General features: G+C 39.6%; 1 protein-coding gene across 2 annotated transcripts in view; it reads left to right on the forward strand.

Moving 5' to 3' along the window:
* The window catches only part of SORCS3 (sortilin related VPS10 domain containing receptor 3), a 595,481-nt gene that overhangs the window by 510,136 nt on the left and 68,481 nt on the right, over positions 1–16,864 (forward strand). For both annotated transcript variants that reach the window (XM_040486371.1, XM_040486370.1), the window contains exon 14: positions 8,328–8,435. In XM_040486371.1, the coding sequence (XP_040342305.1) occupies positions 8,328–8,435 (108 nt within the window). The remainder of the gene's footprint in view (positions 1–8,327; positions 8,436–16,864) is intronic.

Consider the following 16,864-nt stretch of genomic DNA (forward strand, 5'->3'; position numbering starts at 1 on the left):
AATTTTTTTTTTTCAACGTTTATTTTATTTTTGGGACAGAGAGAGACAGAGCATGGACGGGGGAGGGGCAGAGAGAGAGGGAGACACAGAATTGGAAACAGGCTCCAGGCTCCGAGCCATCAGCCCAGAGCCTGACGCGGGGCTCGAACTCACAGACCGCGAGATCGTGACCTGGCTGAAGTCGGACGCTTAACCGACTGCGCCACCCAGGCGCCCTTGTGGGTACTCTTTTTATCACATAATTATAATAGCATTGAAATGCAGACATAATAAATACTTTGCTCAAGGCTACACAGCTAGTACCTGGCAGCGCTAGGTTGGGTCTCTGCTATGGATGCTCTTCTGTTTTAACTGAATTTTCCAGATCTTTACTGAGTGTACAGAGGCTTATCACATGGTCCTAGCCCTCTAGGAGATCATAGTCAAGATAAGGAGCTTAGACAGTCTATATGTCACCAGAAATCCAAGCAATGCCTGCTAAAGCATGCTGGCCCGGTGCGTTGTTGGGATCTTAGTGCAGGATGGAGTCCTGCCCAGTGTGTAAGGGATCTTCGTGCAGATGGTGACAGGAGAGTTGATTTTTGAGAAAAAGATGCCAGGAGTCAGAGGACTGATGAAAGCAGTCAAGGGAAGGGAAACCCTTACCAAAACCTGGGATTCAGGAAAATTGGGGAGTGTTAAGAAAATATATCTGATCGGAATCAAGAATGTGCGTAAGTTAGGGTGGGTAGGACTCATTGGAGCTTAAATCCCAGGTTGAACCTGTAAGTAATCTCTTTTATTGCAAAGACCTGCCTCTTTGTGGAGGGAAGAGTTTCTCCACTGAGGATAGAGTAGGACTTGCACTCTCAGAAAGGATTACTTGACTCTTAAAACACATTCATTTGTTTGTTTTTTTCACCAAGAAAGGCAACATTTTTAGCCCCTACCAAAAAATTGCATTTATGTCTCAATAAGAGAATTGATAAATGCCCTGCAGACAGATATAGCTGAGCAGATTTTCTCCACTTAAGTCTTGAGAGAAGGGGGCTGATAGCCCCATCTCACACTTGACCATCACCCTCCTGCTCTTTCTCCATTATGATAGCAACCTAGTACTTACTTAATGGTTGATTTCTAGACCCTTTTGCACAACAGTTTCCTTATTCTAAGGAAAAGAGGAATTTGGTGGTGTTGTTTCCTTTGGGGTACAGAAAAGGAGAGGATATTTGGCATGAACTAGAGAGTTTTGGTTTTGGTTCATCTTACCATCCTTACGTCTGACTGTTGAGTCTGTTCTGTAGTTCTTTCCCACCCAAGACCTGATCACTTCCCAAAGGAGCATTTATCTGGGAATTTTTGGAGGGAAATCATGCATGCTGGGAAAACTTCTTAATATTCTTTCAGGGATACGTAAGTAGGACAAAATCATGTCTCTCAAAATCCTCAATACAAAGTTTGAGTTTTCCCTAGTTCCGTGAAATATCTGTTTTTTTGTTAGAAAATGTTTTCAAAGCTCAGGAGAAAATAGCTGCATTCGCATTGAACTTCCTCTTACAGTAACAGTGATAATACTACCTTCCATTTGCTTGCCTACTCCAAGTTACAAAGTATTTTTCAAATGAAACTTTTGAGATAGCATTTTCTCCATTTAAAGGATGTTGACACTGCTGTTTGTCATAAATGCTACAAATATTTCCCTGAACTTGGACGCCACCCATGATTTCTACTTGCTTGCCTACCTATGAATGCCAGGCTCTGAAATCATCTCTGCAATGGTTAAATACCAGCTATTGGGGTCATGTGTTAGAACACAATAAGAAATACCTTATTCAAGAATTCCCCTTTGCACTTCTCTTTCAAAGGCTAAGTGAGTATTTTGTAAGGACTTGACCATGTCATTATCATCAGTGTTCCCTTATGAAATTCTTGACTGATATTTGTCTCTTGCTTATGAACTGCAAGCTTGTGAAACACAAGCAGTTTCTTCATCACCAGTAGCTTCTAATTAAGTCACAGCTTTCAAGGTAAACAAGTAGCTCATTTTAAGTGGAAGAAAAGTTAACTAATCAGTTCATTGTCATTTTCTGTGTAGGCCTCAAACTGACATTATTTTGTACATAGATGTATATATATTCACATAGAAAAAAACAACAACACCAGCCTACACACTCTCACACAAGGGTATAGTGGTTCTCAAATTTAAATAATAGCTACATTGCCTTTCAGAGAAAATAGGAGTCATAATTGAAAAGCTGAGGAAACTTTAGCTAGGCTAATAAGGCATGCTGTTTCCCATAAATTGAAATGATAGGTAGCTAGATATGCATGAAGACAAAACAGCATACAAATGAACCCATCTATTTGTGACCGTGTACTCTTGGATGCATAGAGATTAGAACCTAAGTGCTATTTCAGGTAAGCCCTGCATCCAGCATTATCTTTATACCATAGATGCATTAGGGTAAAGTGAATAATGGAGCCCTATGGAATGCAGTGCTCTAATGAAAACTCAAAATAGTCAGAGCTACTAATCTGCAGGTAGATTGGGGTCCTACTGTTTGCTTGCCCTGACAAGCTGTCAGTGTCTCCTTTCAATAGGATGTTCTTGGAAACAGGAAATGAAACATCACCTGGCCTTTTTTGTTCCTTTGTTTTTCTATAAATGGCTGTGAGTGTTAGTATTTTGTTCAGAAAAACATTCACATGAAAACAACAGTTCCAACCATACATGCCTCTGAAAAGGGAAAGTACGTGTGCTATTGTGAAGAACTTCCAGGTGGCTAAAATGTTACCACCTCATGTGTTTGTGACAAAATAAGATGGAACAATGTACCTCACCAAAGGGAGGACACTGATTCTCTGGGGAGGACTTCGTTGTCCTTGGAAGGTATCTTCCTTTTAGTGGCTCTCATCTCAGTATTATAAAGTCATAGATGCTGGAATAAGGAAGGGTCTTAGAGAATGTGTAGTCTGGTTTCACACCTAGTGTAGCAGACACCTCTTGGACACCCCAGAGGATCACCCTACTTCACCACAATACCACAGTGCTAAGCAACTCACATATACCCAAGACAGAGATTTCCCCATCTTGTATAATGTCTTTAGCTGTTAAAACAATGTTTTTAGGTTGAGCAGTAGTGAACCTACTATAATTAATGTCCATCATTACCTGTTCTGCTGCCCAGAGCTATACTGAATAAGTGGGATCCAGCATTGCACATAATTAAAGAATTATATAGCTGGAAAGGACCTCAAGAGATCTCTTTGTCTAACCTTCCTCAGCTCTAGAAAACGATCAGATATGCAGCTCAAGACTGATTTTATGCATTTATGCACTTACTCCTCATGCATTCATTGAGCATATACTATCTATCCAGCTTTAGTTTAAGGGCTGCGCTATAAAAATGAACAAGACAAATACTTGGGAGCTTAAATTATTGTGCAAAAATATTTGACTATTCTCTTTAAAACCATTATGAGAATGGAAATATTTTCTTTTTTATCTGTATTTTAATTGATATTTTTATGCATTCAACTACTTATTTCTTTCACAGACATTGTCCCTTTTTAGTAGTCAACAAATAGCGTTTTGTTTAACTAAACCTTTCTTACTAAAAAAAAAAAGTAAAAGACATGATAATTAATTCAGCTCTACTCTTCTTTACCCTAAGCTATCTTCAATTCATATAAACTGTTTTCAGAACAACCTGTTTTTTTTTTTTACCTTTAATCACATTGAATGTCAGTTTCTCTACAATGATTGTAACTAAACACAGTATTTAGGATTTAATAGAAGGATAGTTTTTTCTATTATGCATGTTAGCTATCTGTGAACACATACTAGACTCACATAGACTCACCGTGGCTTGATTACCTCTTATAATAGCATCATTTCTAGAAAGTATGATTGACAATGACCCCAGTTGTTTTCAGCTTGAGCTTACCATTAGTTCTTCTTTTCCTTTCTCTGACTGTGGAGCTTTTTTTTTTTTTTTTTTCTAATTAAGCATTCTGTTTTAAGTTGGTCCTACCTTATAAGTGACTTCTAAATCTACATTCCCAACATCTATTACTCCCCAGAAGTTTAGATCCATCCATCCAAAAGTCTCTTTGACAATGTCTCAACCTGGAAGTTCAAAAAGCACCTAAACCTTGATGTGGACCAAATAAAAACAAACAAAAAAAGCTTTTCCCCATCCTTTTCCCCATCCCCTTTCCCCATCTCAACAGCTTAACCCTAAAAATCTGTTGTCCATGATTTATTTCCTTTGCTGAAGCAACCTGTATACATTATATTGACTCCACCTCTAAAAGTATCTTTTCCATCTCTTTCTCCACTACTATAACCTTTGTCCAGGCCCCTGTTCTTACTTGGTATCTTACAATTGTTACACTTTCCCTCAGCTCATCTCCTTGCATCCACTTTGAGTCCTGACAATCCATTCACTATAAAGAAATGAAAATTATGTTTTAAATTTAAAGCAAATTATATCTCTCTCCTTGCAGATGGAAACAAGGTCTTTCATAGTCTGTCTGGTCTTGTTTTCTGACTCCGTTTTCCTTCTATAATCTACTTTCCCACTGATCTACAGCCATTGGCAATCTTTCTGTTCTCCCTTGTGAAAGCAACTTCCTTTCACACTAGGTCTTACCTCTGGAATGGCTCTTACCAGGGTCTAATCAGCTTGTTCCTTATTATCATTCAGACCTCAGTTGAAATATAACCTCTTCAAAGAGGACTTTCTTAAACTTTCAATACAAAGTAGCTATTGTGGTCACTCTCTACCACATCACTTTGTTCTAATTGTCTTCATGACACCTATTTGTAACTCATATTTTTTATAACTCATATTTTTAATCCATTTGTCTGAATATTGTTTGTGTCCTCAAATTAGAATGTAAGTTCCACTTACACTAGGGCCTTCCCTTTCTTGTTCACCCCTAGATCCTTTAAACAGAGGCCACTGCCAGACCAGGTACAGTTAAGCATCATATATATTTATAAAGGAAGTGTATTTTATTTTGATTTTGTATTCTTGTCTTGCCATTATTTAGAGGTCAGTTGGAACTTTACACCTAAGTATTGGAGACCCTAACAATTTTCAGTTTCACCTGTGGATCTAATAAAGAATTCCCAATTCCTTTGTCTGGGCCCTTAATGAGTTATTGAACTGAGTAGGGAAAAGAAGGTGCATCCCTTGGGGATACCATTCACTATAGTTACTTCAAAACATTAAAAAAACCTCCCTGTAATCAAAAAAGAATAGCTCACATAAATGGCAGGCCATCCAGACCCAAATTTCTGATACCCAAGAGATTAAATTTTCTAATGTCCTATTTTTTGGAGTTTGTTCAGGAGTTTTGTTTTGTTTTGTTTTGTTTTTAATAATTACCTCAGTTCACAATATTCAAGTGTTAGAAGTTCCTGATCTCATAAAGTCACCAGTATGGCACAGTCGTGACCTTCCAAGTGGTAGGCTGACCATAAATGAGAATCACGGGATCCATTCCTCACCCTGATTCTATAGGGATGTCTCCTTGCTTATGTTTATAAGCATGGTTTGTAATGGATTCTTTGGATTTTGGTTATTGTATATGCTAGCTTTCCCACGTGGATTTTGGCATTTCTTAGTCTTTCTTCTGATCTCATTCTTCCATCTAATCCATGCTTCTACTCCTTCCACATGAACTCAGTTCATACAACAGGCCTTTTATTTTCCAGTTTTTCTTTTCATCTTGGGCTTGGCTTTTCCTTGGAACTTCCATCTCAGAGCTAGAAGGCTATGATGGTCCCTCCGTGTCTACTCTGTGGTGTCTCATCCACTGTACAAAGTAATAATGACTATCTTCTGCCTTGTTCTCAATGGCAGTGGTAGGAAGGCTCCTCCTTCCCTGGGACATTGGTAGCACCCACCATTATTTTCTCTGCTAGTGTTAATAAGTGATCTTCACTGGTAAGGAAATTCAGAGAACGAGATAGGACAGAGGCCTTCATCTCACTTTGGCTTCTTCCTATCAGTATAAAACCCAGTTTATCCAAAGTCACCCAAACAAATAACTAAAGAAATGCTTACTTATCTCCTAGAGCTATTGCCTAGTTAACTAGTTAGTGGCCAGGACATACTCGAAAACAACTATGATTATTTTAGGAACTGAGCAGGTCAATGGCAAGAAAGGTATGAAGTTCATTCCCAATTGTGCTTTCATCTTCACCTTCGAAATAAGAAACTCATTTTTAAGAAAAGCAGTTCATATCTACCCAACTTTCTCTAGGTCAGCTTGGATGATTATGTAGCTTTCAGCCTATTTAAAAAAAAAAAGTCTGAAATGACCAAATTCTTAAAAGTTAAGGAGGTATTGTTTTTTTGTTTTTGGGTTTTTTTTTTAACGTTTATTTATTTTGGGGAGACGGAGTGTGAGTGGGGGAGGGGCAGAGAGAGAGGGAGACAGAATCTGAAGCAGGCTCCAGGCTCTGAGCCATCAGCACAGAGCCTGACATGGAGCTCAAACTCACGAATCATAACCATGAGATCATGACCTGAGCAGAAGTCAGACTCTTAAATGACTGAGCCACCCAGGCGCCCCAAGGCAGTATTGTTAACTATCATCATCATGTTACATGTTAGATCGCCAGAACTCATTTATCTTGCATAACTGAGACTTTGAACCCATTGAGCAACATCTCATTTCTCCCTCCTGCCTCCTCACCACTACCCCTGGAAACCAGCCTGATTGTGGTAATCTTTTCATAATATATACATATATCAAAATATCACATGGCACACTTTAAATGTATATAATTTTTACATGTCAAAAATAACTCAATATTTTAGAAAAGTCAAGACAGACACAATTTGTGAACTCATAAAAACTTAAGTTTGGACTGTCTGCTTTTCGTTTTTTGTGTGAATATAGACTTAGGTGTATCATAAATTCAGAAATTGGTTAAGAAAGGACAAGACAAAGAGAAAGAGACAGAGACAGAGAGTCGGAGAGAGACAAAGAAGTAGATATGTAGAGAACAGGCTGAGTAGGTTGACCAGTAATGGAGAGATTCCTGCAGCCAGTACATGAATGCCAAGATAAATCACGCTTGAAAAAAGTGGATGCATTGGAAGAGTGCCATTAATCATTCTTTATTTCTTTCATTAATTTATTCATTTAACATTTATATAGTGCCAACTAGGTGCCTGTTTTTTTGCTAGGTGCTAGGAATGCAAAAATGAATAATATGGACTTTGACCTCAAAAAGCTCACAGTTCAGTGGAAAAATCAGACACGTATTTATCTAAATGTATATGTAATATCATGTAAGAAATCTTATAATAAAGATGTGTGGGTGGTGTTAGGAAAGCATTCAATTAACAAGACATACATGACCCCTGAACTCTGAAGATTATCGTTTTGAACTGGTGGATTTAAGATCCATTAAGAAGTTATCACTCAGCATTATGAGAGGAAAAGCCTACAGAGTTCCTATAGTTGAACTCAGAGAACCCTGAGTTATGGAGTCAGGGAAGAATTAAGAATTAATATGGCCAGGAGGAGGGAGCACAGGGAATAAAGCAAATAAAGCTGCTTTGGGGAAGAAGGAGGGTCAGGTACTTGACAATATCAAGAAAGGAAAAGAAGCAAGCACTCAGAATTGCCCCAGTCTCCTCCACTAGTAACCTTCTCTTTAAAGAGTTTCAGGTGCTGTGTCCACAAAGGGCCAGACCTTTCTCTTAGCACTGGACAAAAGAGGGATAGTGTTGTCTAGAATGTCTTTGACACTCAGCACTCATCTCTAACAGCTCCTTAAAGTGGCACTGGGGAGGGAAAATGATCCTAACTTTCATTCTGAACAAATAGGAAATTGCTTTTCTTAAGGTTTGATCTGAAAGACACACACCTCCCCTCCCATAGGCTACACCCCGCACTACTCAATTTATCTGTGTCAGAAACTCCAGGGACTGAATTGATTGTGCTGTAAATTGAACCTCAGTTCTATTCTGAGTACTTGAAACGTTACACTCCATCCACTAAGTCCTCCTGCTTGGGTTGGTTGGTGGTGTCGGGGTGTGTGTGTGTGTGTGTGTGTGTGTGTGTGTGTGTGTGTGTGTGTGTTTTGATTCTAATATGTTGAAATATTTCTGCAGTCTGGTGCTATCTCTGCCTGGGACAGGAATTACAGTTTTGATCAAATCTCATAATAATATAGGGAGATGCTGAAGATTAATGCCTATTGATAATTCAAGCTGCCAGAAAGTGAGATACAGAGGAGAATTTAATAACCTGAAAAATTGTTGCAAAAGAGTATGGTTTTATTTTCAGCTGTCTCTTCCATGTACTTGTTTCCAACCCAGGGTGAGTTTTGACGAGGGCCACTCCTGGGACAAGTATGGTTTCACTTCGGTTCCTCTCTTTGTTGACGGGGCTCTGGTGGAGGCGGGAGTGGAGACCCAAATCATGACGTGAGTACTTGTTTTGCTGTGGCCGAAAGGAGTTCAAGAACTGGGTTCTGTTTCCACTGAGGCCACAGGTTTTCCCAGGGAATCCAACACCAAAGCATTTCAATCTGGTCCATAGTTTCCTCATCTGTAAAATGGAAATATGCAACCTTATACCCCACTGATTGGGAAGGCTACTGACAGCGTCTGAGAAGCTAGGCTTCTAATTGAGCAGTTAAGATTTCTAACAGAATTTAAGATATTGTAAATTTCCATGTGTCCAAAATCCAAGCAAATGGAAAACTTCAGTCTTTAGACATGTTTTCTTTCCAAAACTGTCCAGTAGGGGGCGAGGCACAGGGACAGAGCAAACAAAATAGCCCACATACTGAAATAAGAGAATATTTTAAGTACTCCTGGAGCCTGTGGCGCGCGCGCGCACGCACACACACACCACGGAGTTGTTGTTCTACTTCAAGTTAATTTGCTGTGAACGTTTTTGTATATCACTTTACATTGAGAATAGATCATCTTAAGGCTTTAACAATTCCTGAAATATTTTCTGAATGTTAAAGAAAATAGTAAGTTGCTACGATTTTTTAAAACTCTATATAATTTTAATTCCTAAAAAGTTGATCACCTATGTGCGTTTGTGTGCATGTGTGTACGTGAGGGATATGGGAAGATAGTTATGGTAACCTTCTACCAGCCAATACCACCCTCGCCTCCTTCACTTTCAAGTGACTAGAACACTCTATGGCTTAATTATCACTGAATGGAATTGAGGGAATCTTCTGGGTAAGATTAGGGGAAATCTGCCGTGTCGTGGAGTTGGCACAGAAGGGCTCCCAGAATGCTTCTCTGCTGGTTTGGGAGAAGAGTCTGGTCTTCCTCCTCTAGGGAACACTGCTGTTCTTTGAAACTTTGTGTTACAAATGTCTTTATGGTTTGAACCAGTCTCTTCCAGTATTCCTTAACCGGCTCTGAAGGGAAGGCAGATACAGGAGCAAATGGCTAGTTCCATGTCTTATCTTTTTCCCAGGGTATCATTTAAAAAATCGGTCTTAACTACAGCTATGCAGTTGTGATCAGAGGTCATAAACTGGCCACCAACTTGACTCCTCTGCCGTGTTCCACCCCTCTACTTCCATTCTCACACCCAAAGTGTTGACCAGCACGCACACGCACACTGGGCTTTCAGAGTGACAGAAAAAAACTGACAAAAAATGACAGAAGAAATGGTGCACAAGTGGGGGAAAACAAACAAATATAATAAATGGACAAAATCTGATCCCAGGTTTAGGGCACCCGAGTTAGAATTCTATAGAATCCTGTGGCTGTGGATTAACTGTCTGGTAGCTAACCATGCTATATATTCATTTCTTCATTTTAAGACTGAATCACTCCTGCTTCTTTTAAAAATGTTGAAATCCTAAAACTCTTTGCCTTTTTAGCAAATTTAGCAGAAGCCCTGTAAGTGTGTCATGTCTACAGGACTTGTATACAGAAACAGTCTAGGATTTCCAGTATCCTCATTACTGGGGGGAAAAAAAAGGTTTATAATAGAAAATCTGAATGGTTCCACAAGAATACCTTTAAAATGTTTTGGACAAGTGCCACAAAGAGTTTTTTTAAGTTCTCTTTAATTCTCTCCGAATTTCTCAAATTGCCAGGAAAATATTATCTCTTAACTCCAAGGGCGGTGAACTGTGTCTTTTAAAGACTCAATGCTCATTTTTGAGCTTCTGCTATGTCTTAGGTGCTGGGTTGGATCCTGGAGCTCTGTGGTTGAAAACTGAAAGATACGATGTCAAACCCTATGAAGAGCTGCTCTGATTCTCCATGGGGTATATTATGTTACTAACTGATGTCTGTAGATGCGAACCTGTGTTATGGTAAGACTTCTCTGGACAGTTCTGTCATAAAAGATGAGCAAGGATTTCCTGCAGAGTTTGTTGTTCAGGATGTAAGGTTGTAATCTGAGTTTTGTCCAGGAATTTCTTCCCATTTTCTTAAAATACACCCTAAACAGAACTGTCTCACTGTCCAAATTTCTAATGAAAGTTTCTAAACAAACAGACTCTGTTGCTAAGCTGAGAAATCACTTTATTAAAAGTTAACAATTCTGTATTCAAGTGTAGCTGTATAAGCATACACATTATTTAAGATACAGTATATTATTGATGCTTAGAGTCTAAAGCTTCACCATTTGTTGCATATGCAGCAATAATGTATGGTGGAAGTGTAAGTTCTGGATGTTCAAAGGAAGCATCATAATATAAATTGTATTTCTAAGATACAAATGATTTAGTAAATCTATATATATACATCTATCATAAATATGTATATGCAAGTGTATATAAATACAGACGCATACACATACACATTTACCTATACATGTATGTATAGAGAGAGAGATAGGTAACAGATACAAGTAGAGAGAAATCTCAAGGATCTAGGGGCCTGGTATGACCTTTATAGTTATACTGCCAAAAAAAAAAAAATAGTAATAGAAGTTAAAAACATCGTTGGTGCCTATGTGGTAGATACTGTTCTAGATGAACAAATCAGAGAAATTCCTGTCTTCATAAAGTTTACCTGATTGTACATTAAATAAATGTGACATACAAATGACTCTGTCATTTTACCCAGAATACTCTGCCAAGAGATTAAAATGTTTTCTTGTGAATTCTGGGAAGCATATGGGATACTGGGAATACCGTCATCTTTTTTCATGAAGATCTTTGACATGAACTAACTTTTCCAAATTATTTCCTATCCTTCACTTAATCACTAGCTATAGAAAGAAAACCTTCCTCTTTTCTAGGACTTTACATGTCCATCAAGGATTTAAAGTATTGAATTCTAAATTCTATAAGGCAAGTGTGCATTCAAGAAGGTTGTAGATTCTGCTTGAATTTATCAAGCCAGATATGGCTGCATTTCATAGTCAAACCTGACATAGTCCTAGAACTTGGGCAGTGAAGGTATACATGGTCCTAAAGTCAGGTGTTTCCTGCTTTTGTACCAAAGGTAGATACCAGTCCCCCTTTTATTTTGTTTTCCTCTCATCCCATAATGTGATTGATCCTGCATTTTCTTGTATGAGCCCTCTTTGAATGCATTGCATGCTTATCGTGGGCATTGCTTTGAACGATATCATATATACACCAGTCTCTACATGACCTGGCATTCCCCAGCAAGTTTAAGGCTACATTTTAAATTCTGTGTTCATCTAATCTTACATGGTAATAATTTTTTTCTCAGCTTCAGATAGAGTTTAGCTCATCACATGGATACGAAGGAGATTGACCTCAGGGCCAAACCATTTACCGAAAAGACGAGATAGCACTCCTATTTTTCTTTCCTCCCCACCAAGACTCCGCAAGAGCGGTCACAGCTTCTGCCCCTTCTACCTTCTTTATCAAGATACTTTAAATGCTAGTAAGTAGCAGGAACTAGGGGAGGGCATCATTGCCTTACATGGGATTTGGGACAGGCAGGTATTTTCATGAAATTAAGATGCGTTTGGAAGCAGTTGTCCAACCAAGTATGAACAATTCAGGCTTCCTGTTTTTAACTTTTCATCAAATTCAGAGTTTCTCTAGTATGAAAATAATTGAGGTTTTGTCAGGGTTCTTCAGACAGCCACAAGTGTGAGCCCTGGAAGGATTGCCAAGAGGCAATTTTTGTCTCTCCCTCAGATTTGAAAAGGACTTTAAACCCAGGTGGCCCAATTGGCTAACCAGTGTTTTCCCCTCATGGAATGACAAGGACATGGAGGGAAGCAGGAGCTCAAAAAAAATTGATATATTCCCTAAGCACTGTGAGGGCAGGGAGTCCATTTGGGGATAAACGTGCTTCCTCTTGTCATTTAACCAAAAACTTACTAATGATGTAGGCTGTTTGAATTCTGGATTTTTCTCCTCGGGCTTAACCCTAACTCTGTAGCTCAGCTTTGGTCAGGGAGAAAGAAAGGCTAGCTCATTCTCACTGAGGTTATATCGCTTTATCTTGCTACCTTCATTTAGAGGATGTAAATATTTATCAGGATACAGTGGTTAATTTTGTGTCAGCTTGACTGGGGCCTCTGGGTGCCTAGATATTTGGTCGCACATATTTCTGTGAGGATGTGTTTGGGTAAGATTAATATTTCAATCATAAAGCAGACTGCCCTCCCTAATGTTTGTGGGGCTTATCCGGTCAGTTAAAAGTCTGAATGTAACAAAAAGGCTGAGCTTTCCCTGAGCAAGAGAGAATTCCTCTTGAGTGGCTGGCTACCTTTGAACTGAGGGACATGGCTTTTTCTGTCCTTGAACTTCAACTAAAAAATCCACTTGGGTTTCGAGCCTGAACTACTCTATCAGCTCTCTTGGGTTTCCAGCTTGCTGACTCACCCAACAGATCTTGGGACTTGTCAACCTCCATAATTGTGTAAGCCAGTTCCTTATAGTAAGTAAATCTCTCTCTCTCTCTCTCTCTCTCTCTCTCTCTCTCTCTCTCTCTCTGTCTGTCTCTCTCTCTGTATGTATGTATATACACACATATACAGCTGACCCTTGAACAATAGGTTTGAACTGCACTGGTCTACATATATGTGGATTTTTTTTCAATGAATACAGTACAGCACTATAAATGTATTTTTTCTCTTCCTTGTGATTTTCTTTTCTCTAGCTGACTTTATTGTAAGAATACATTATGTGATACATATACACAATATGTACTAAGTGACTATGTTATCAGTAAGACTTCCAGTCAACATTTGGCTATTAAAAATTAAGTTTTTGGGGGGAGCCAAAAGTAATACACAGATTTCTAACTCTGCAGAGGCTTGATGCCCCTAACCCCCCCTGCATTATTCAAGGGTAAGGGTCAACTGTATATGTATAACTTATTGGTTCTGTTTCTCTGGATAGCTCTGAATAATACGCAGTTTATAATTGAAAATTGTGTAATGAGCTTCTAATATGTTTCAGACTCTCTTAGAGGGTATTAAAGAGGTAAATACAATTCTTTTTACCTTCAAAGAACACTCACACCAATGTGTTTGGGGAAGGAGATATACCAATCATCAAAGAACCCTGGTTGTATAACCAGGATATGAGTAAAAGGAAGTGAAAACTTCACACATACAAAAAAAAAAGTGATGATTGAGTTGGTCTTGAAATTTCATAGCAGTTCACCAGTGGAGAACCAATTAATAGGTAATGGAATATAAGCTCAAAGAAAGCACAGATTTTTTTTCAGTTTTATTGAGTACTGTAACCTCAGTACTCCTCCTGAAAGAGGAATTGCCACATTGTAGAAGGTCAGTAATTATTTGTTGAAACAATGACTGATTTCAAGACAAAGAACCAAACAAAGTAAAGTGCCACAAAAGAGCACATGGCTGGGTCTCAAGGGATTGATATTTTGAAGGGTCTTTAATTATGTTTAAGAATTTGACCTGTATCCAGAGTGATGTTCTTGAATTTGAAAATATGGTAATGCCATTCCTCTTCTCGAAGCCCATGGAAGTCTCTCTATTGCCTTTAGGATTAAGTCATTGAATAGTCTATAAATGTCTATACTTGATCACACGTCTGGGATCTCATTTCTGTCCCCAACACTGACTACTTTTCTCTGATCCATTGGTGCCTTCCTGCCCCTGGGTTTTTGTATATCTGTCTGGAATGTGCTTGCCTTCTGAACTTGAACAACCAAACTTCTGGATATCTTTCAGGTCTCAGCTTAAGTATTAGCTCTTCTGGCACATTCTTTAGCCCACCAGATTACATTGAGGACCCTCATGCCACATGCTGTCTTAGCCCTATGTAGTTTTCCTTCACCATGCTTTGGAAAATAAATATTAATGAAAATGGCATTGTTTTTCAGTAGCTTCCTCCTCCACTTTCATCTGCCCTTGATCCACAGACTCGTGTGTGTGTGTGTGTGTGTGTGTGTGTGTGTGTGTGTGTGTGTAAACACACACATATGACTTTAAGTTCTGTGAGGGAGGATCTTTGTATATGTTGTTCTTTGAGTGCTATATGTTTACCAGTGTTTAGGATATGATGGTGTATATGTCAGTGATTAAATGAATAAATGAATGAATTAACAAATGCATTTTATGGTCCCCAATAATCTCACCACTATTGTGATTGTAGTGACTTATCTGGACTCTGAAGTGCTATGATCAGAATCCACTAGTTGCAAGTAATGAGGGTCTGGGAGTTGAGTAGGAATCCGCATTCTGTGTGCAGAGGTGTGTATGGAGTATGATGACACAAGGGATGGAATGATGTGTGGCCACCAAGAGGCAGCTGGAGAACGAGAACCAAAAGGGGGTGATTCCGAATTTCCTCAACCATTCACAAGAGTCTGCCCAGCTACCACTTCTCCTGAAGGCCAGTGCTTGGGGAGCATGGTACCTTCGAACATGAGCTCTACAGGGAATTCGTGTGGGAGAGACAGTCCCCAGCTTGCAAGCATGGGGTTTACTTACTTTCATTGCTCTTTTTTCCCACCGTCTTTTCAAATGTTATTATTTCGGCATCTCCCTGGTAACCTTGACAGGAACCATCTAGTCTAGCCTAATTCATTGTGAAATGTGACCATTCTTATTACTTAAGGCTAAGAATGGGACTGGATGATTGACAAGCAGAGGGCCTACTGCCACCTCAGACAGCGGCTCTCTACCTGATGGGATGAGTTGCCTGCAGCTGCTGGAGTACTCGGGCCTCTTTGGTGTAGTATTTGCCCCCAGATTAGCACGCTAAGGAGAACTCTTTTTTGCTTGACTCAGATGTTGAATCAAATGGAGAAACACTGCTTTCCTACATTCTCAAAGCTATATTTGAAATTCTTTCTTGATATAAAATATTTGAGCCCATTGGCTGTGATTTAGCTGATCTCTAACAAGAGCAAGGGAGAACCTGATAGTCTCTCAGGGGAAAAAAAAATAAACCAAAAGGAAAGTCCTGCTTCCCTGGAAGAAAGTGGATGCTTCTTGCCAGGCGTAAGAAGTACCTTCTTACCCGTCTGTGTCTGTTCAACACCTTTTTTGTCAGGTACCTGAGCACTTTCTCAAATTGGATTTTATAGATTTCTCCCAACAACCCTGCTGTGTAGATCAGATTGTCATCACTCAGCAGATGAGGACACTGAGGCTCAGAGAAATTCACTGCTCACCTCACAAGTTCAATAGGAGGCAAATTGAGAGCAAGGACTGTGAATTTCAAATGTAAGGCTAAGAGCTGAAATTTGAGGAAAGGTAGTAGAATTCTCCAAGGTTTGTTCAATAAAGGACCGTGGTGTGTGGGAACAAGAGTGACAGGATGCTAGCTATTCACTAAGTATTGATGGATGGCCACTGTCCTCCAGGCACCAAGTCACAGAAGACCCATTCAAACACAACCTGTTTGAAAAGATATGGTGAACATGTGCTAGAACTGGAGAAGGATTACATTGGAAGGTATGGGGCAAATTGTAGTTGCTATGAGACATCAAAGAAGAGATTGAAGATAGAATAGCTGGAAAAGGTTTTGTGACTCTGCAGACAAGAAGTAGACAGGGAGCATTATGAGCAAACATGGAGCAGTAGACCCTGCCTGTCCTGCAGAGGGGACAGTGAGAGGTAGAGATACTTGCAGCAAATTGTCTAGGGCCAATTGCCTCACTGACTCCTTGTATAAATCCAATTGTAATTGGCATAAATCTCAGATCCATTGTTCCACTAGCGGAACTAATAGCCATAGTGACGGGGGAGAAAGAACATTTTACCTAGAAAATTATACAAACTCCAAAACTGCAGAGGTTAAAAAAAATGAAGACCTTCTTTCCACTCACGAGACTGTGACCACATGCTTAGCAGGGAACATGCCCTTAAATATAGCCTTAGTGCCATGCAGAGACCCAACCCTGAGCATAAATGCATTGTTTAGCCTCTGGTAACTGCATCTGATAAAGTCGTTGGAAATGAACCAGTGCTGCTTCCATTGATCTGTTTTTCAGTTCTCTGCTATTTGCTGGAAGAACCTGATTTTACTTTGCCCAAAGTAAGTCATTCGAGTAATCGGTAAATCCAGTGGAACTCTGAAGTCACTGCCTCTAAGGCTGGCTGCGGGCTCACATTCTTCAGGTTGTCAACAGACGTCCATCATTTCAGAAGCACACTCCTCCTTGTGCCAAGGAACACAGAAGCAGAATGTATGCCGATTGTAGGGGGTTTTAGGTGATACTGGGATGTACAGGAGGCTGGCAATAGCCTGGAAGGAAAAGATTTATTTTGACCAAAAAACGACTGTGTGTGATGGGGTGATGGCCAAGAGCATGGGTTTTAGAGCTCCACACTCCAGGGACAGGGCTCAGGTTTCCACTTAGCATCCATGTGACCTTGGAAGCCTTATCTGCTCTCCTTCTGAGTTTGGGTTTCCTGACATGGATGTGAGAATTAAGTGGAAATAAGCTCCACA

This window comes from Herpailurus yagouaroundi, unplaced genomic scaffold (assembly GCF_014898765.1).
Source record: "Herpailurus yagouaroundi ecotype Mexico unplaced genomic scaffold, PumYag 163, whole genome shotgun sequence".
Taxonomy (NCBI): Eukaryota; Metazoa; Chordata; class Mammalia; order Carnivora; family Felidae; genus Herpailurus; species Herpailurus yagouaroundi.